Source organism: Oryctolagus cuniculus, chromosome 17 (genome assembly GCF_964237555.1).
Source record: "Oryctolagus cuniculus chromosome 17, mOryCun1.1, whole genome shotgun sequence".
Classification (NCBI taxonomy): Eukaryota; Metazoa; Chordata; class Mammalia; order Lagomorpha; family Leporidae; genus Oryctolagus; species Oryctolagus cuniculus.
In genome coordinates, this window is record NC_091448.1 from 42,138,743 (window position 1) to 42,158,938 (window position 20,196).

The window sequence follows — 20,196 nt, forward strand, 5'->3', positions numbered from 1 at the left end:
TCTTTCTCCTTGTAACTCTGCCTTTTAAATAAATAAAATAAATCTTTTAAAAAACCCTATAAATTTGATAAGAATGAGGTAAATGTATAATATAAACTGGTTTTGACATAGTAAGTCTGTATTTAGGAATTTATCTTATCAAAAGACTTTCACTGCAAAAAAAGGTTCACATACAAACATATTCACTGTAATTTTTGCAAATGTCAAAAACATTCAGTATCCTAATTAACCAAACCAGCACCTGCTGAGAAATTATAAATCACTTACTTAAGAGAATACAGTAGTTTTTTTGTTTGTTTTTGAAAGGCAGAGTGGACAGTGAGAGAGAGACAGAGAGACAGAGAGAAAGGTCTTCCTTTTCCGTTGGTTCACCCCCCAATGGCTGCTGAGGCTGGCACGCTGTGGCCAGCGCACAGCGTTGATCCAAAGCCAGGAGCCAGATGCTTCTCCTGGTCTCCCATGTGGTTGCAGGGCCCAAGTTCCTGGGCCATCCTCCACTGCACTCCCGGGCCACAGCAGAGAGCTGGACTGGAAGAGGAGCAACCTGGACAGAATCTGGCGCCCTGACCAGGAATAGAACACGGTGTGCCAGCGCTGTAGGTGGAGGATTAGCCTATTGAGCCACGGCACCGGCCCAATACAATAGTTTTTCATACAATAGTTTTAATTAACTTTTAATTAAATAATTTTTAATTAATAGTTTTAATACAATAGTTTTTAAAAAGAAATCCATCTGTATGTTGTGACTTAAATAAGTCAATTAAAAAATGCTGCCAACAATTTTGTTAAAAAAATACATATATAATCTTCTCATGAAGAAACTTATCAGATTTAAATAAATTTAAAATTAAAAGATTATAAAGATAATGAAGAGCTGTAGAAAACTCAAATGCTTTAGGTATGTATCAAGAAATAAAATTATTTGAAATCCTATCACCTGGAGTTAACCACTATCATTAATTTCAGAAAAAAAATGAGGATTATATATACTATTATGTAAATAAATGGCCACAACAACCAGAGCTATGCCGATCTGAAGCCAGGAGCCAGGAGCCTCCTCCAGGTCTCCCATTCGAATGCAGGGGCCCAAGGACATGGACTGTCTTCCACTGCCTTCCCAGGCCACAGCAGAGCTGGATTGGAAGGGGGACAGCCGAGACTCAAACCAGTGTCCACATGAAATGCCGGCACTGCAGGTGGTGGCTCTACATGCTATGCCACAGTGCCAGCCTCCATACTTATTTATTTATTTTTTTGACAGGCAGAGTGGATAGCGAGAGAGAGAGACAGAGAGAAAGGTCTTCCTTTGCTGTTGGTTCACCCTCCAATGGCCACTGCTGCTGGTGCGTTGCGGCCGGCGCACCGCGCTGATCCAAAGCCAGGAGCCAGGTGCTTCTCCTGGTCTCCCATGGGGTGCAGGGCCCAAGCACTTGGGCCATCCTCCACTGCACTCCCGGGCCACAGCGAAGAGCTGGCCTGGAAGAGGGGCAACCGGGACAGAAGCGGCACCCCGACCGGGACTAGAACCCGGTGTGCCGGCGCCGCAAGGCGGAGGATTAGCCTAGTGAGCCGCGGCGCTGGCCCATATTTATTCTTAAAAAGTATTATTTGAAATTATGTCTCCCCACATCCCTAAATACTAGATGCTATCAACCTTTTCAACCTTTGCCAAACTATTAGTCAACATTAACATCTTGGGGATGGCACTGTGGCATAGTGGGTAAAGCCACTGCCCATGATGCTGGCATCTCATTTGTGTGCTGGTTCGAGTGCTGGCTGCTCCACTTCTCATCTAGCTCCCTGCTAATGCACCCAGGGAAAGCAGGGGAGGATGGCTCAGTATCTAGGCTTCTATTCCCATGTGGAAGATCCGGAGGAGGATCCTGGCTCCTGGTTTGTGATAGGCTGAGCATTGGCTGTTCCAGCAATTTGGGAATGAACCAATAGATGGAGGATCAATCTCTGTGTCTTTTAAATAAATAAATAAGTCTTAAAAGTTCATCTATTATTTGTGTGTCTCTGAACACTAATGAAGCTGACTATTATTTAAAAGCACAAATATAGGGGCTGGTGTTGTGGTATAGTGGGTTGAGCTGCTGCCTGCAACACCAGCATTCCACATGGGGACTGGTTCGAGTACTGCCTGCTCTATTTCTGATACAGCTCCTTGCTAATGCAGCTGGGAAAAGCGCCTGCACCCATGTAGGAGACTGATGAAGCTCCTGGCTCCTGGTTTAGCCTGACAAAACCTCAACTGCTGTGGCCATTTGGGGAGTATACCAGCAGATGAAGATTTCTCTCTCTGTAATTCGGACTTTCAAATAAATAAATTTTAAATATATATATATAAAATTTTTAAAGAACTGTCTGATCGGCCGGTGCCGCGGCTCAATAGGCTAGTCCTCCACCTTGCAGTGCCGGCACACCGGGTTCTAGTCCCGGTTGGGGCGCCAGATTCTGTCCCAGTTGCCCCTCTTCCAGGCCGGCTCTCTGCTGTGGCCCGGAAAGGCAGTGGAGGATGGCCCAAGTGCTTGGGCCCTGCACCCCATGGGAGACCAGGAGAAGCACCTGGCTCCTGGATTCGAATCAGTGTGGTGCAGCGGCCGCAGCACGCTGGCCGTGGCGGGCACTGGAGGGTAAACCAACGGCAAAAGGAAGACCTTTCTCTCTCTCTCTGTCCACTCTGCCTGTCAAAAAATAAAAAATAAAGAAAAAAAAAAAAAAAAAGAACTGTCTGATCATCTTTTATCCATTTTTCTTTTAGAGTGTTTATCATTTTTTTTTATTGACTTAAACTCATATGATGTGTTCCTAATATTAACATTTTGTGTAACAAGTATATTCCTGAAGTCCATCATTTCTGTTTTCCTCTTTACATATTTGAAGTACAGAAATAATTACATTTAGTCAGCTATTTTAAGCATTCTGGCTTTTGTATCACCCTTGGAGGGGTCTTTTTCACTGCAGCATTGTGTTAACATTTCCCTAGACTTTTTTTCTGAAGTTAAGGAGTGCTAATTTTACATTTATGTTTACAAGCCTTCTGGAATTTATTACGCACAAATTTATTTCCAGAGCATTAGAGATCTAATTATTTATCTTTCCCATACAGAATTAACTATCATCTTTATCATACACTAAATTCCAAACACACATGATAGTATTTCAGGACTACCCATCAGTGATTTGTATGTTTACAGTCACAGTTTATGCTGTTAACTTTATTATGTTTATGATATATTCAAATATATGGTAGGTAAAGGTTCTCAGAATGTTTCTAAAAATTTCCTTGGTATTATATATTTTCTGATTAACTTGAAACAAATTTTAAGACTTAAAAAACCTTTTACAGATTTTACTTATGATGGTATACTGATCTAATATATTTAGAAATAAGGGACAGTGTCCTATTTTGAGTCTGCCTATCCACGAAACGCAGATGTACCCCCTTTTCTAAAATCATTTAGAAGTTACTTTAAATACGCTTTATCTAAATTATGCAGGTTTCTTGATAAATCTGTTACTAGTCATCTGTTACCTGCTGCTACCATTAATGATTTAAAATGGTAGTTTACATTTATTGAGCACTCACTGTACGCCAGGCATGGTGCTAAATCATGTATTTTATTTATTATCTCATTTAATCTGTCAATTCCATCCCTTACAGATGAGAAAACTGAGATACAAGTAAGTACTTTGCCAAATGCCACACCGCTAGGAACAGATATTTGAATCAGGCAGTCTGGCTTTAAGAACAATGCCTTCTATTAAATACTATAAATCAGTTTACTTGTGTTTTTAAAAGTTCCGAAAATGAAGGACTCTTTACTTTAAACATGAATTTGCGTTTGGGAAAGAAGACATCAGTCAAAAATGGGAGTTCAGAACTATAATGTGCTCAAACTTCTAAGTAGTCCATACCTTCCCATCAAGAATAGTTTCCCATGTTGCTCTTTTCTTGCTTATTGGACATTCTTCCATTTCCTGCATGGCTACTTCATATTCCCCATCTAAAAGCTGTAAGCGCCTGTTAGACAAACACATACACTTTTAAAGTAACCTATGTATTAAGTACACAATACTACATGTTTAGATTTATCTTAAAAAGCATTTATTAAACCTACATCCAACAAGATTTCAAATCTATTTACACTCCAGTCCTACCAAAAGGAATTTTAATGAGGTGCACTTATAACTATTTAACTAGACAAAGCTACTCAGACGTAAATTTAAACACTCAAAGTATAATATACCTAAGATCTCAAATTCTCCCAAGTTTTAAATTTTAAGTACAAAGTAGGTGTGCAGGCATCATACTCTGAAAAAACAGATAACAACAGTGTAAATAATACTTGCTTTAGGGAACCACTAAGAAGCACAACCATTATTTTTAAGTATTATAAATGTTTAAATTTGGAGCCAGCGTTGTGGCATAGTGGGTAAAGCCATCATCCATAGTGCCGATGGCATCCCATATGGGTGCCGGTTCGAGTCCTGGCTGCTCCACTTCCAATCCAGCATTCTGCTATGGCTTGGGAAAGCAGTAGAAGATGGCCCAAGTGCTTAGGCCTCTGTACCCTCGTGGGCAACCTGGGAGAATCTCCAGGCTCCTGCCTTTGGATCAGCCTAGCTCTGGATGTTGTGGCCATTTAGGGAGTGAACTAGCAGATGGAAGACCTTTTTCTCTCTGCCTCTGCCTCTCTGTAATTCTGCCTTTCAAATAAATAAATAGTTCTTTAAAAAAAGATGTTAGAATTTTTTACTTTAACTATAGGATCTGGGGAGCACCTGGCACATGTAAGTGATCAATAATTGAATCAATTAGATACAGTATTGTTTTATAATGTTTGAGCATTTATGTGTGTATACATATAGTTAACACATTTTTATCCACACTTTTATTTATTTATTTTGACAGGCAGAGTAAGAGAGAGAGAGACAGAAAGGTCTTCCTTTTTCCGTTGGTTCACCTCCCAAGTAGCCAATATGGCCAGCGCGTTGCGGCTGGCACGCTGCACCAATCTGAAGCCAGGAGCCAGGTGCCTCCCCCTGGTCTCCCATGCAGGTGCAGGACCTGAGGACCTGGGCCATCCTCCACTGGACTCCCAGGCCACAGCAGAGAGCTGGACTGGAAAAGGAGCAACCAGGACAGAATCTGGTGCCCCAACTGGGACTAGAACCCAGGGTGCCAACGCCACAGGTGGAGGATTAGCCTAGTGAACTGCAGCACCAGCCTTCCATACCTTTAAACACTGGTAATCACTACTACTCTAAACACCATTTCTCAATCATGTTCATAATAAACAGTACATAGCTAGAGTCTGGCTTCTCTTCATCAGTCTTTGAGAAATTCTATTAAATGACAACAGATAAAATTTACTGAGTGCTTACTATGTGCCAGACGCTAAAGATTTGACATGCCTTATCTAATCTTTCCAACAACTCTATCTTAGGTGCAATGATTCCATTTACAAGAGCAAACTAAGACACAGAGGGTTAAGTAATTTGCTTTAAGATCACACAGTAAGTAGGCAGATCTAGGAAGTGAATCTTAACACCAAATGCTTTAGAGACTTAAGAACTGTTTGCCTTTTCTCTATGCTTTACTACTTGAATTTGGTCTACTTCTGCATATGGTTAAAGACACTAGCTGGGATGCCTGTATGCCACATGTTTTAAGTGCCTTGTTTGAATCCTGGCTCTGCTTCCAGTTCTAGCTAATGTACACCCTGGGAGGCAGCAGGTGATGAGACCTAGACTGAATATCTGGTCCCTGGGTTCACTTTTGTCCAACCCTGGCCATGGCAACTATTTGGGGAATGAACCAGAGGATGGGAGCCTGCTCACTCTCAAAAAGAAAAGTATATCACCAGATATTAAACTTTGCTTTATTAATTATTTTAACAGGCAACAGCCATGTACTTTGAAATAAAAAAAGTGTTTCCTTCATGTCATGATTTATTTCTATGGTTGTACATTTGATAGCTACAATCCATTTAGTCCTGGGGTTAGTGTTATAGCATGGCAGGTAAAGCTGTTATCTCTGATACGGGTAACCCATATGGGTGCCAATCTGAGTCCTGGCTGCTCTACCTCCAATCCAGCTCCCTGCTAATGTGCCTGAGAAAACAGTAAAGATGGCCCAAATGCTTGGGTCCCTGCACTGATGTGTGAGACCTCCCGACTCCTAACTTCGGTGTGGCCCAACCCTGGCTGTTGTGGTTATCTGGGGATTCAATCAGTAGATGGTAGAGCTCTTTCTCTCCTTCCCTAACTCTGAATTTCAAATAAACAAACAAATAAGTCTTCCAAAAAATAAACAAGACCAGCATGTGGAACAGTGGGTTAAGCTACCATCTGGGATGTCAGCTTCTGACATGGGCACTTGATGTCCTAGATACTCCACTTCAAATCCGGCTCCCTGCTAATGGCTTGAGAAAGCAGTGGTAGATAGCCCAAGTGCTTGGGCCCCTGCATCCATGTGGAAGACCCAGAAGAAAACTCCTGGCTCCTGGCTTCGGAACTTCCCAGTCCAGTTCTTCTATCTGGAGTGAACCAGCGGACAGAAGACCTCTCTCTGTGTGTCTCCCTGTATCTGTAACTCTGCCTCTCAATTCAATAAATCTCTAAAATTATATTATCTGTTCACATTAAGGATATGAGACACTGCAAATGAATCGAAAACAATTTCATCATTTTTACTTTGGTAACAGTGTTCTTTTATTTTCTAAAGTTTTGCTCATATTTCTACTTTTTCTATACAGCTTTTGAATTTTTTCCAAGATTTATTTATTTATTGAAAAGCAGAGAGAGAGAGGAGGTGGGAGGGAGCTATCTTCCACTCACTGGCTCACTCCCCTTGTTGGTCATGGCCAAGGTTGGTCCAGGCAGAGGCTAGGAACTGCATCCCGATCTCCCATGTGGGTGGCAGAGGTTCAAAGAGTTGGGCCACCTTCTGTGGTTTTCCCAGACACAATAGCAGAGGTAGATGGGATGCAGAGCAGCCTGGAGTTAAAATCAGATGGGATGCTGGCACTGCAATCAGTGGATTAACCCACCGCAACCAACATCAACCTTTTTTTAATTTTTTAATTTTTTTTAATTTTTTGACAGGCAGAGTGGACAGTGAGAGAGATAGAAAGAAAGGTCTTCCTTTGCCGTTGGTTCACCCTCCAATGGCCGCCGCACCGCGTTGATCCGATGGCAGGAGCCAGGTACTTCTCCTGGTCTCCCATAGGGTGCAGGGCAACCGGGACAGAATCCGGCGCCCCGACCGGGACTAGAACCGGGTGTGCCAGCGCCGCAAGGCGGAGGATTAGCCCAGTGAGCCGCGAAGCCGGCCAACATCAACATTTGATTGTGAATTTTCATTATTCTTTACAACTTTAACTTCTCTGTGATTTTTAAAAATAAACTTTACACTTCAAACCCCTAAATTTTATAAATACTATTCTTCTACTAGGAGGTAGGACTCCTTAAAGAAACAATAATTCCAGAGCAAAGGTAAGAAAAGGAAAGGGTAACCCTGGAATATCTTGCTATTCAAGAAAATTAGAAAAAAACAAACAAACAAACCACTATACCAAAACCGAAATGAGGAAGAAAAAACTTAAAAGGACACAACAGCTTGACTTTGGGACAATCTGAACATTAATGAGTAATATGAATAAATTAAAACAAGTTGAATAAAATTTATTAATCCATTATTCTGGTAAAAAATAATAGAAATTAAGGCCAAGAATACTCTTTATAGAAAATTGCCAATGAACACTGAAGAAATGATAGAATATTACCAGCGGGGAATTGGCAAAGTAAAAATGTATTTAAGGGGAGGGTGTTTGTCACAGCAGTTAAGACACTAGTTTGGATGCCCACATCCCATATTAGAGTGACTGGATTTGAGGTTCCACTTTTGATCCAGCTTTCTGATGTGCACCTCTGGAGGTAGCAGGTAATGGCTCAAGCAGATAGGTCCCTACCACCCACATGGGAGGTCAAGACTGAGTTCTAGCCGGCGCCGTGGCTCAATAGGCTAATCCTCCACCTTGCGGCGCCGGCAAACCGGGTTCTAGTCCCGGTTGGGGCGCCGGATTCTGTCCCGGTTGCCCCTCTTCCAGGCCAGCTCTCTGCTATGGCCAGGGAGTGCAGTGGAGGATGGCCCAGGTGCTTGGGCCCTGCACCCCATGGGAGACCAGGAAAAGCACCTGGCTCCTGGCTCCTGCCAGGATCAGCGCGGTGCGCCGGCTGCAGCGGCGGCCATTGGAGGGTGAACCAGCGGCAAAAGGAAGACCTTTCTCTCTCTGTCTCTCTCTCTCACTGTCCACTCTGCCTGTCAAAAAAAAAAAAAAAGACTGAGTTCTGAGCTCTTGGCTTCTTCCTGGCCCAGTCCTTTCTGTGTGGTCATTTGGGGCATGAACCAGTGGATGAGAGAGCTGTCTCTCTGCCTTTCAAGTAAAATGAAAATATAACAGATTTTTTCTGCTTTTTGTTTAAAAATTTATTTACTTGAGAGGCAAAGTTACACACAAAGAGATGGAGACAGAAATGGGGGGGAGGGAGAGGGAGGAGTAGGAAGAGGGAGGGAGAGAGGGAAGGAGGTGGAGGGGGAGAGGGAGAGAGGGAGAGGGAGGTCTTCTATCCACTGGTTCACTTCCCAAATGGCTGCAATAGCTGGAGCAGAGCCAATCTGAAGCTAGGAGCCAGGAGCTTCTTCCGGGTCTTCCACATGGGTGCAGGGGCCCAAGCACTTGGGCTATCTTCCACTGCTTTTCCAGAACATTAGCAGGGAGCTGGACTGGAAGTGGAACAGCTGGGACTCTTGAACTGGTGTCAACATGGGGTCCTGGAGCCATAGGCAGAGGCTTAACCTACTATACCACAGCACTGCTCCCTCCCCACAGCCTTTTAAATAAAGGAAAATAAATAATTTATTCAAGCAAGATTATCAATGCATGCTAAAACTACCGGGTAAAAGCCTACTGGAGAAAAAAGATAACCATAGAGGTTCATCTACTATCACCGAGATCACATGTTAATTAATGAAAGGGAAAAAAGTATTGCTACAATGGAGAAATATGGTGACCGCCCTTTAATCAATCATATCTAGTATCACCTTGTATTTGTGATGTTGGACAAAGAACACATCACTAAATAATTTCCATACTAAAAATATTTAACCTGAACCTAATCATGAGGAAATAAGCACCTGTCCAAAATTGAAATACACTCAACAAAACTTAGCTACAGAAGGCAGCTGGACAACTATTCCCAAGCAAAGGAGACTATACAGAAATAATAACTATCTACAGAAGGGGAGGAAGTTATAAAGGATATTATGGGATCAGATGGGGAGAGAACATTATCTATGTTGCAGCTTAATTTTCCTGAGTATGACAGGTGGTTATGAATGTAAATGTCCTCCTTAAGAGCTACATGCTGAAGTGTTGAGGGATGTGGTAAACTTTCTTTAAACTTTTTTTTTTTTTTCTGACAAGCAGAGTTAGACAGTGAGAGAGAGACAGAGAGAAAGGTTTTCCTTTATTGTTGGTTCACCCCCCCAAATGGTTTTCACGGCCAGCGCGCTGTGCCGATCCGAAGCCAGGAGCCAGGTGCTTCTCCTGGTCTCCCATGCGGGTACAGGGCCCAAGCACTTGGGCCATCCTCCACTGCCTTCCCAGGCCATAGCAGAGAGCTGGACTGGAAGAGGAGCAACCAGGATAGAATCCGGCACCCCAACCAGGACTAGAAATCGGGGTGCTGGCGCCGCAGGTAGGGGATTAGCCAAGTGAGCTGCGGTGCCGGCCAAGCAATGTGGTAAACTTTCAAATGGTTCTGCACAAAAATAAAACATACACTCCCAAAAAGAACAAGTGCTGAAAAATGTTAACAGATGAGTTTAGGTGAAGAATGTGTGGGTACTAAAAAGTTGTGTCACATTCTTTCAACTATTCAATAAGTATGGAAATTTTAAAAATTAAAACTGGGGAAAATTCTGTTAGTTTTTTCTTGAAAATTTTCTCATTCAAATAAAAGCAATATTTCTAAGATATACATTATATCTGAGGTAGAAAAAATAAACTGAAAACACAATGTACCTGCAATAGCCTAAAACAGAACACTTAATGATACTGATAAAAAAAGTGTGTCTTATCTTAATTCCCTTCCCACAGACAGGACATTAATGTTTCTGTTATCCATTTAAGTTCTTGATCCTCATTCAAATTTCTGACTTTTTGGTTTCCATTAGTAACATTAAATGGCAGTACATGATTTATACTAAGACAACATGATAGCTAAAATCTGTCACCATTTCTACTTTGCTTTCCAATTAAAAGCCTTGCAATCCTTCTTTATGTGTGACTAATAGACAAATAAATAAATACATCTGTCTAGTGCTTAAAAAATAAGGAGGAATAGCCCATTTACTTTTCCTGACTCTTTATACTATAACTAACAATAAACTGTATTAACTACTAGCAAGCAGCCTGGTGTAAGAACTTGGAGCATGTTTTACTTTACCCTCCAATACTGTGAAAAGGAGTGCCGTCATTTAGGGGATAGACATTTGCTGAGGTTAAACTGCCACTTGGGATACCCACATCCCATACCAGAGCAGAGTGCTATCCCCTATCTCTGGGTTCAAGTCCCATCTCACATCTGCTTCCACTTCCATCTTCTTGTTGATGCAGACCCTAGGAGGCAGCAGGTGATGACTCAAGTACTTGGATCTCTGCCACATTTATGGGAGACCCAGATAGAGTTCTGAGGTCCTGGCTTTGGCCTAGCCCAGCAACAGCTATTGTGAGCATTTTGGTAGTGAACCAGCAGATGGAAGATCTCTCTCTGCTTTTCAGATACATAAATAAACTGTTTCCTTCCTAGAACTGGGGCTGAGATGCTGCATTTTCTTTTCTTTTAAGATTTATTTTATTTATTTGAAAGACAGTTACAGAGACAGGAGACAGAGAGATAGGTCTTCCATCTGCTGGTTCACTCCCTAGATGGCCACAATGACTGGTGCTGCGCCAATCCGAAGCCAGGAGCCAGGAGCTTCTTCCAGGTCTCCCACGCGGGTGCAGGGGCCCAAGGACTTGGGCCATCTTCCACTGCTTTCCCAGGCCACAGCAGAGAGCTGGATAGGAAGAGGAACAGCTGGGACTAGAACCGGTGCCCATATGGGATGCTGGCGCTTCAGGCCAGGGCCCTAACCCGCTGCGCCACAACGCCGGCCCCGAGATGCTGCATTTTCAAACCGAAACTTTGGAGATGATATAAGTGCTGGCATTCCTTGTTAACCTGCGCCAAATGCACACACAGCCACATAAAGAGGATTTTAGATAATATTTTTCCTTAACTTTAGTAAACTCACAATATTAAAATTTGCATGGGAACCATTTCAATCAGGTTTCTCCTAAAAAATTACCTCCTACAGAGACTTTCACTGTAAACAGTAACCACTTATTCTTATGTTTCTTCATAGCACTTACCACTAAGCAACGTTAGTTGATATTTTTTTGGGGGTAGTCTACATCCTACACTAGAAGTGAATCTTCACTAAGGCAGGAATTTTGTTGCCTTCTCACTACCTAGAACAGTGTGTGGCAAAGAGCAGACACTCAGAAAATACTTGCCGAAACACACAAAAAAATCAATATTAACTGAGTAATTAAAATAGTTTCTTATCTGTGTTTATTGTTTCCTAAGTGATAAAAAGAACAATGCAGTATTTGCAAATTTTTCATTGTAAAAATAGAATCAAGGCAAGGTAATAATAGCATTTTCTGTTTCAGAATGGAAACAACAGAACATTATGGTAGCCTCATTTGTCCATAAACATTACCTGTTTTTATCAAATACTGTCATTTGTGCAACAAATGTCTTTTCGCCATCTTCACGATTTCGTTTTCTTCTGGCTGGAAGTTCTTCATTCACATCTGAATTTAACAAACATGTGTCATCAATCAAATATTCAAAAAAAGATTATGCTTCATAGTCCCTTAACATAAAGCATACTAACTTATACCAAATGAGGTACAAATTATACCAAAGTTGCAATATAATGTTCATATGAAAACTTTTTACAATTTTGCATTTTTACCATATGTGTATGTCATTACTTTTTGACATTCATTGGCATTAATTCCTATCTTTGCAAATGCTAATTTGTTTGGAATGATCTTTACAAGGCAAACTCCTCCTCACACTCACTCAAGGTTCTTTCTCAAGAACTTCAAAGGATACTGCAAGACTCAAAAGATTATTTCTCCCAAGGTGCTTCTCCACTGAAGTTCACATATACCTTTAAAATAATCATCATTTTCCTGCAACTTATTTCCTATCTCTCTCCCTACCCTGTGTTGTGAGTCTTTGGAGAACAGGATTAGATGTTTTATCATCTTTACATCTTTAGCACCTGTATGCTGGCTGAATGGTTACCTCAAGATGAATTCAGAATTCTGAGAACAGATGGATGGGTAGAGAGTGATAATTTGATAAGCATAATGAAATTCATGTCTAAGTGGTAAAAAGACAGGCGTTCATAATAACATTCTTACAAATATTCTTTTTATTTGAAAATTTTCATAGCTTGCTAGATTTAAAATAGCAGTCCTTCCAACCTTGGAAAGGCAAGGTTTTAAAGTAACTCAAAAATACTTTCATACAATACCATGAAGGAATACTGGCTCAATCATTTTCATTGACTACCTTCATCTTTAATGATAAAATCTAATAAAATTATTGAAATACAAATTACCAATATTGGGGTGGTCATTTGGTCTACATGGGATGGCCATATCCTATATCGGAGTACCTGGATTCTTGGAGTACCTGGATTAAAGTCCTACCTACACTCCCAATTCCAGATTCCTGCTAATGTGTACCCTGGGAAAACAGGATGTGATGGTTCAAATGTGGGAGAACTGGATTGAGTTCCTGGCTCCCACTTTGGCCTGGCCTACTCCAGCCACTGCAGGATTTGGCTATGTATAGAATCAGAAGATGGGAGCTTTGTTTGTCTCCCTCCCTGCTTCTCAAAACATTTAAAAATAGGCAGAAAAAATTTTTTTTGATTACCAATATTTTCATTGGTTTCTCCGTTAATCATTCCATTAAACTCTCTTCTTCCCGGACGAGTCACTCTAAATAGCAATGAGTAAGACTTCACCATATGGCTGTTACTAGGTTCAAATTCATTACTGGAAACTGCAAGGGACGGGAAATTTCCAGGTTTTGTTTGATTGAGGTCAGGATTCAAAGGCACCTGCTTTTTACCTGTGGGAACTTGCCTTATTGGACAACTTACATCCTGCAAAGGTAAAGATTATACATAAGCAATAGTAAAGATTGTAATACAACTTCTAATCACACCTACAGAAAACAGGAATAGGCCGTGATTACTAAATGGCATGTTAAAAATCTAATCATAGTTCTGAAAATTGTGAAGTCAAAATAAAAATATGAAACAATTATATTTTAATAATAGCAACTGGGGATTTCTCCAATACAATGAAAATATTATCTCTAATATTTGGCTGGTCACCTGAGAAAATTTTTATGTTATAAACATGTTTAAAATATAATTAAACTCATCAACTTAAATTTTCCTAAATATTTTCTTTTTTAACGTAATAATACCTAATGAAATTATTGCAAATTAAAAAAGACAGCTGTGACAACTCCATGGTCTAAACATTAAGGATAAAGTCATTTATTTAAACATGTCATTTAACAGCAAAAATATTAGTCATCTTCTGAGTAATGTTCTGTTATCATCTAACAAGCTATGCTGAACAAGTACAGTGGAAAAACAGAAAGATGCAGAAGGCTTTTGTTACAAGAAAAAATAGTTCATATCTTAGTTTCTTTTCTGAAATAAAACATATTACGGCTCAAATAAGTTTCTACTCCATGTCAGAGTAGGAGTTTGTACTTCAAGCATGACTACTACCCAAGAAAAATTTTTGCCTGTTTTTGAAATGCAGACAAAATAGTTACTCTGTACTCATATTTACATATTTTTCCCTAAATAATTTATAACAAAGAATTTTTAAATTGTTGCTAACATAAAGAATATGGGAGTTGGATGGGAAGTGAGGAATGGTATTTCCTAACTTTATATAAACATTTTAATATGAAGTTACACTGGGGCCTCCTACTGCCGTAGTCTATAACCTGCAAGTGATGTAGCAATCTTCAAGTCTTTTGTCACATTATAATCTTGGGAAAATATCAGCAATAAAGACTCTCTATACAGGTCAGTGGCTCCTATTTTTAAAACTCTCAGTACCCTTAAGACATCAAAAGCACATCTGTACTTTTAATGATAAAATCATCACGATGCTTGCTTCTATAGTGATTTCATTATATAGAAAAAAATCTGATGCAATGTATTATTTAACTAAGTTGGTGACTGATAATGCTGACAAGAGAATTTCTTTGCATGAAAGAAGCATTATAAAAGATAATCCTAATGGGAAAATTTTTTTTTTAAATCCTCATCTAAAATTCCAATGGGTACAAAAAGTTAAGTCAATCAGCTAAGAGAATGAAATAGTAAAGGAAATACCGTCATATACTATACCAAATCAGACTAGAAAACCGGAAATACAAGGAACACTGGCAAAAATCAGTTAATAGTTTTACAATTCAGCCATCATATTACTTGAGTCCTTCAAGTTTAAAAATTGGCTTTAAAAATAGAAAATGTAATTACATGTTCAATTAAGAAGAAAGAAAACTAATCCATTTAATCTACCAATGTTTTACACATTACCTTTCTTTTTTTGTGGCAGACTTTCACAAGAAGAACTTCTAGAGTAACAGAATTTTGTTCATTTTCTGAGTTTTGTGATGGCTTATCTAAATAGAAATCAATACTTTATCATTTTATCTTGAAATCTGGTAATTGCAAACAACAGACTTCCTATAATTATAAGACTGATCAAAGTTTACTCTTCTTTTTTCCCCAAAATCAGTCCCAAATCTGCAGCAAACTTCAAAAGTCTTATATGACAGAACTTCAAGGAAAACAGAATTGCTTTGCTGCACAAGATTTTTAAATCCATCCTTTCAAGAGAAATATCCTATATACCATGATTTTCTTTTTATTCACGTAAGATGGGGCTCAATTCATTTATATTTAATGATTACATTTGATTTGAAAAATCTAACATTTATGATAATTAAAACCAAACTGCTGGCTGGCGCTGCAGCTCACTTGGCTAATCCTTCACCTGTGGCACTGGCACCCCAGGTTCTAGTCCCAGTTGGGGCGCCGGATTCTGTCCCGGTTGCTCTTCTTCCAGTCCAGCTCTCTGCTGTGGCCCGGGAGGGCAGTGGAGGATGGCCCAAGTGCTTGGGCCCTGCACCCGCATGGGAGACCAGGAGGCAGCACCTGGCTCCTGGCTTTGGATCGGTGCAACGCGCTGGCCGCAGCGCGCCAGCCATGGTGGCTGTTTAAAGGGGGAACCAACAGAAAAAAGGAAGACCTTTCTCTCTGTCTAACTCTGCCTGTCAAAAAACAAACAAACAAACAAACAAACAAAAAAGACACCAAACTGCTATCAAAAGTTATTTTTAACAAATATGTATAAAGTTCTTTGGCACAGGTGCCAGTTGTGGCATAATGGGTAAAGCTGCTACCTGTGACCCCAATATTCCACAGGGGCACTCGTTCATGTCCCAGCTGCTCCACTTCTGATCTAGCTCCCTGCTAATGGCCTGGGAAAAGCTCTGAAAGACAGCCAAAGTGTTTGGGTCCCTGATACCCATGTGGGAGACCAGGATGAGGCTCCTGGCTTTGGCCTGGGCCCATGCTGGCCGCTTTGGCCATCGGGGGAGTGAAAAAGCACATGAAAGATCTGTCTCCTGAACTCTCTTTTTGTAAAAAAGACTGATTTACTTATTTGAAAGGCAAAGTTAGAGCGAGAGTGAGAGAGAGAGTATGCTCGCACGCCTCTAGCGGGTAGTTCACTCCCTAAATTGCCGCGATGGCCGGGGCTGGGCCAGTCCAAAGCCAGGAGCCAGGAGTTTCCTCAGGGTTTCCCACGTGGGTGCCAGGGGCCCAATCACTTGGGCCATCTTCCAGTGCTTTCCCAGGCACACCAACAGGGAGCTGGATGGGAAGTGGAGCAGCCAGGACTTGAAATTGTACCCATATGAAATGTCAGCATCGCAGGCAGCGGTTTTTTCCGCTACGCAATACCAGCGGCCGGCCCTTCTCTGTAACTCTTAAAAAATAAATAAGTAAACAAATTTCTTGGCACAAAGCATGAATGAAAGTAAGTTCTAGAAAAAGTCACAAAATAATTATCTTTAAGTGTCTTCCTTGTGTCAAAATCTATTAGAGAAAATATGTAACACACATCTGAAATGAATTAGTTGCTATTATACAAGTTTCATTCTGAATGCAGATAGTAAACTTGAAAATTCTTGATCTGACCATGATTTGTGACCGAAGAGATAAAATATGGATCTCAAAAAATACTGAACATCACGAGATACTTTTCAAAATGTCCAGCCTCATGGAGAGGCTGGCAATGATGCCTACATCTCATATCAAGCACCAATTTCAATCTCAAGCTACTCTGCTTCCAATCTAGCTTTGTGCTAATGAGCCTGCAAAGAAAGCAAAAGATGGTCCAAGTACTTGGGCCCCTGCACCCATGTGGGACACAATGATAAGAGTTCCTGGCTCCTGGCTTCAGCTTGGCTGTTGTGCGCATTTGGGAAGTAACTAGCAGATGGAAGCTAGCTCTCTCTAGGCCGGCTCTTTGGTGTAGTGGGTTAAGCTGCCACCTGCAGGGCCAGTATCCCATATGGGTGCCAGTTCAAGTCCTTCCTGATCCACTTCTTCTTTTTTTTTTTTTTTTTTTTGACAGGCAGAGTGGACAGTGAGAGAGAGACAGAGAGAGAAAGGTCTTCCTTTTGCCGTTGGTTCACCCTCCAATGGCCGCCGCTGCAGCCGGCGCACAGCACTGATCCGATGGCAGGAGCCAGGATCCAGGTGCTTTTCCTGGTCTCCCATGGGGTACAGGGCCCAAGCACCTGGGCCATCCTCCACTGCACTCCCTGGCCATAGCAGAGAGCTGGCCTGGAAGAGGGGCAACCGGGACAGAATCCGGCGCCCCGACCGGGACTAGAACCCGGTGTGCCGGCGCCGCAAGGTGGAGGATTAGCCTAGTGAGCCACGGCGCCGGCCCTGATCCACTTCTAATCCAGTTCCCTGCTAATGCACCTGGGAAAGCAGAGGAAGATGGCCCAAGTCTTTGGGCCCCTGCACCTGCATGGTAGACCTGGAAGAAGCTCCTGGCTTCACGTTGGCCCAGCTCCAGCCATTGCAGCCATCTGGGGAGCAAACCAGTGGATGGAAGACCTCTCTTTCTCTCTGCCTCCCTGTAACTCTGCCTTTCAAATAAATAAGTAAATCTAAAAAAAAAAAAAAAAAAAAAAAAAAGCAAGCCCATGGAAGGGGTTGGTGCTGTGGTGTAGCAGGTAAAACTACCTCCTGTAGTGAGGCATCCAATGGAGGAGACCTGAAGAAGCTCTTGGCTCCTGACTTTGGACCTGCCCAGCTCCAGCTGCTGTGCTCATTTGGGGAGTGAACCAGTGGAAGAACCCTCTCTGTGTCTCTTCCTCTCTAACTCTGCCTTTCAATTAAATAAATAAATCAACATACCCATGGAAAATGATTAAGAAAAAAAAAAAAAAACTATGTATGGATTTCAAACTTTTCTACAGCAAAATAAACCTATCCTTTTAAAAATATTTGTTTATATTTACAATAGCTTATTCTACTGTACCACAATGCCCACCTCCACATCAAAATAAACTTATCCTTTAATATAATTTCCATTAACTTTTAGAAATATCTGCGATAGCTAATTTTTCCCTTTTCCCAGAAGTTGTCTAAAATCTAAATGAGAATATTTATAATTAAATATTTAATATATCAAGATATTATTTACTACCCAAAGGAATCTGTTGACTAACAAAATTTAGAGATCTCCTTGTTTTTGTTTTTCTTAGATTTATTTATTTGAAAATCAGAGTTACAGAGAGGGAAGGAGAGGCATAGAGAGAGAGGTCTTCTATCCGCTGATTCACTCCCTAATTTGCCACAATGGCTGGAACTGTAGGGATCCGAAGCCAGGAGCCAGGAGCTTCCTCCGGGTCTCCCACAAGGGTACAGGGGCCATCTTGTATTGCTTTCCCAGGCCATAACAGAGAACTGGATGGGAAGTGGAGCAGCCGAGACTTGGACCGGCACCCATATGGGATTCCGGCACAGCAGGTGGCAATTTTAACCACTACGCCACAGTCCTGGCCCCTGAGAGATTTCCATTTTCAATACTAGAATCTATACTCTCTAGAAAAATTAACTAAAAAGGGTTGCAAATTAAGGTTTTGGAACAGTCTCTATACCTGCCTTTAGAATTCCAAAGGTGTTTAACAGTTCATGCCTAAATTTTCACATGTAAGTTCCAATAGTATATAAAACTATTTTACATAGATTAATCCATAAACCTATACATGTATAGAAAATAGCTTTTGTTCTGAGGACTGGAACAACATTATTTTTCTACTTAACATTCTTATTCAGGACATGCATAAAATATTTTGATCAGTCTCTTAAGATGTTGTATTCAGGATAAAATATTAAATATTTTATTTAAAAAACATTTTTTTTTTTGACAGGCAGAGTGGACAGTGAGAGAGACGGACAGAGAGAAAGGTCTTCCTTTGCCGGTGGTTCACCCTCCAATGGCCGCCATGGCCGGCGCACTGCGGCCGGCGCACCACGCTGATCCGATGGCAGGAGCCAGGTGCTTCTCCTGGTCTCCCATGAGGTGCAGGGCCCAAGCACTTGGACCATCCTCCACTGCACTCCCTGGCCACAGCAGAGAGCTGGCCTGGAAGAGGGGCAACCGGGACAAAATCTGGCGCCCTGACCGGGACTAGAATCCGGTGTGCCGGCGCCGCAAGGCGGAGGATTAGCCTAGTGAGCAGCGGCGCCGACTTTATTTTTTAATTTTTTTAAACGTAAGAGCAGAGACACACACAGATATAAAGAGCTTCTGTCTAATTCCCTCTCCAGATGCCTCTAACTCCAGGCCAAAGCCAGGATCTCAATCCAGGTTGAGCCACCACCTGCTGCTTCTCAGGGTCTGTTCGCATTAGCGGGAAACTGGAATTGGAAGCCAGAGACTGCACTCAAAATCAGGCATTGCAATGTGGAACATGGGTGTCCTAACTGCTAGCCTGCCCAGCATTGGAGCTGGCATTGTGGCTGAGTGGGTAAAGCTGCCGCCTCCAACACCAGAATCCCATATGGGTGCAGGTTTGTGTTCTGGTTGCTCTACTTCCGATTCAGCTCCCTGCTAATGTACTGGGAAAAGCATTGGAAGATGGCCCAAGTGTTTGGGCCCCTGCCACCCATGCGGGAGACCTGAATGAAGCTTCTTTTTTGATTTGGCCTGGTCCAGTACTGGTTGTCATGGCCATCTGAAGGGTGAACCAATGGATGGACAATCTCTCTGTCTACTTCTGTATCTCCTTCAAAATAATAAAATTAAATCCTTAGAAAAACATAAAAAAAAAACTTTTAAAATAGATTTGTCTGAAAGGCAGAGTTACAGAGAGAGGAGGAGGAGCTGCAGAAGAGATAGAGAGATCCTCCATCCACGAGTGCAGTCCCTAAACGGCCGCAATGGCCAGGTACAGGCTAGGTTGAAGCCACGAGCCAAGAGCTTCATCCAGGTCTCTCAAGTATTTGCGTACAGGGGCCCAAGTATTTGGGCCACCCTCTACTGCTTTCCAAGGCACATTAGCAGGGTGCTAGATGAGAAGTAGAGCAGCTGGGACTTGGGCTGAAGCCCACATAGGATGCTGGTGTTGTAGGTAGTGGGTTAACTCCTTATGCCACAATGCTGGCACGCAAAAAAATTTTAATATGGAAAAAAAATCAATGCCTAAAACACAATAACAAAAGTACTCTCAATAATCATCATCAGGGCTGGCATTGTGGTACAGTGAGTACTGGCATCTCATATGGGCACTGGTTTGAGTCCTGGCTGCTCCACTTCCACTTCCACTCCAGCTCCTTGCTAACGTGCCTGGGAAAGCTGCAGAAGATGGCCCAAGTATTTGGGCCTCTGCACCCTCGTGGTAGACCTAAAGAAGTTCCTGGTTTCAGAT

The 20,196-nt window shown here is 41.7% G+C and overlaps 1 protein-coding gene across 4 annotated transcripts in view; it reads right to left on the reverse strand.

The window, feature by feature from the left end:
• Positions 1 to 20,196, reverse strand: part of SUZ12 (SUZ12 polycomb repressive complex 2 subunit) — a 59,893-nt gene that overhangs the window by 14,697 nt on the left and 25,000 nt on the right. For all 4 annotated transcript variants that reach the window (XM_008271057.4, XM_070061075.1, XM_008271056.4 and 1 more), the window contains 4 exons: positions 14,774 to 14,859; positions 13,075 to 13,306; positions 11,840 to 11,933; positions 3,922 to 4,027 (listed from right to left, as the gene is read on the reverse strand). In XM_008271057.4, coding sequence (XP_008269279.1) covers positions 3,922 to 4,027; positions 11,840 to 11,933; positions 13,075 to 13,306; positions 14,774 to 14,859 — 518 coding nt within the window. The remainder of the gene's footprint in view (positions 1 to 3,921; positions 4,028 to 11,839; positions 11,934 to 13,074; positions 13,307 to 14,773; positions 14,860 to 20,196) is intronic.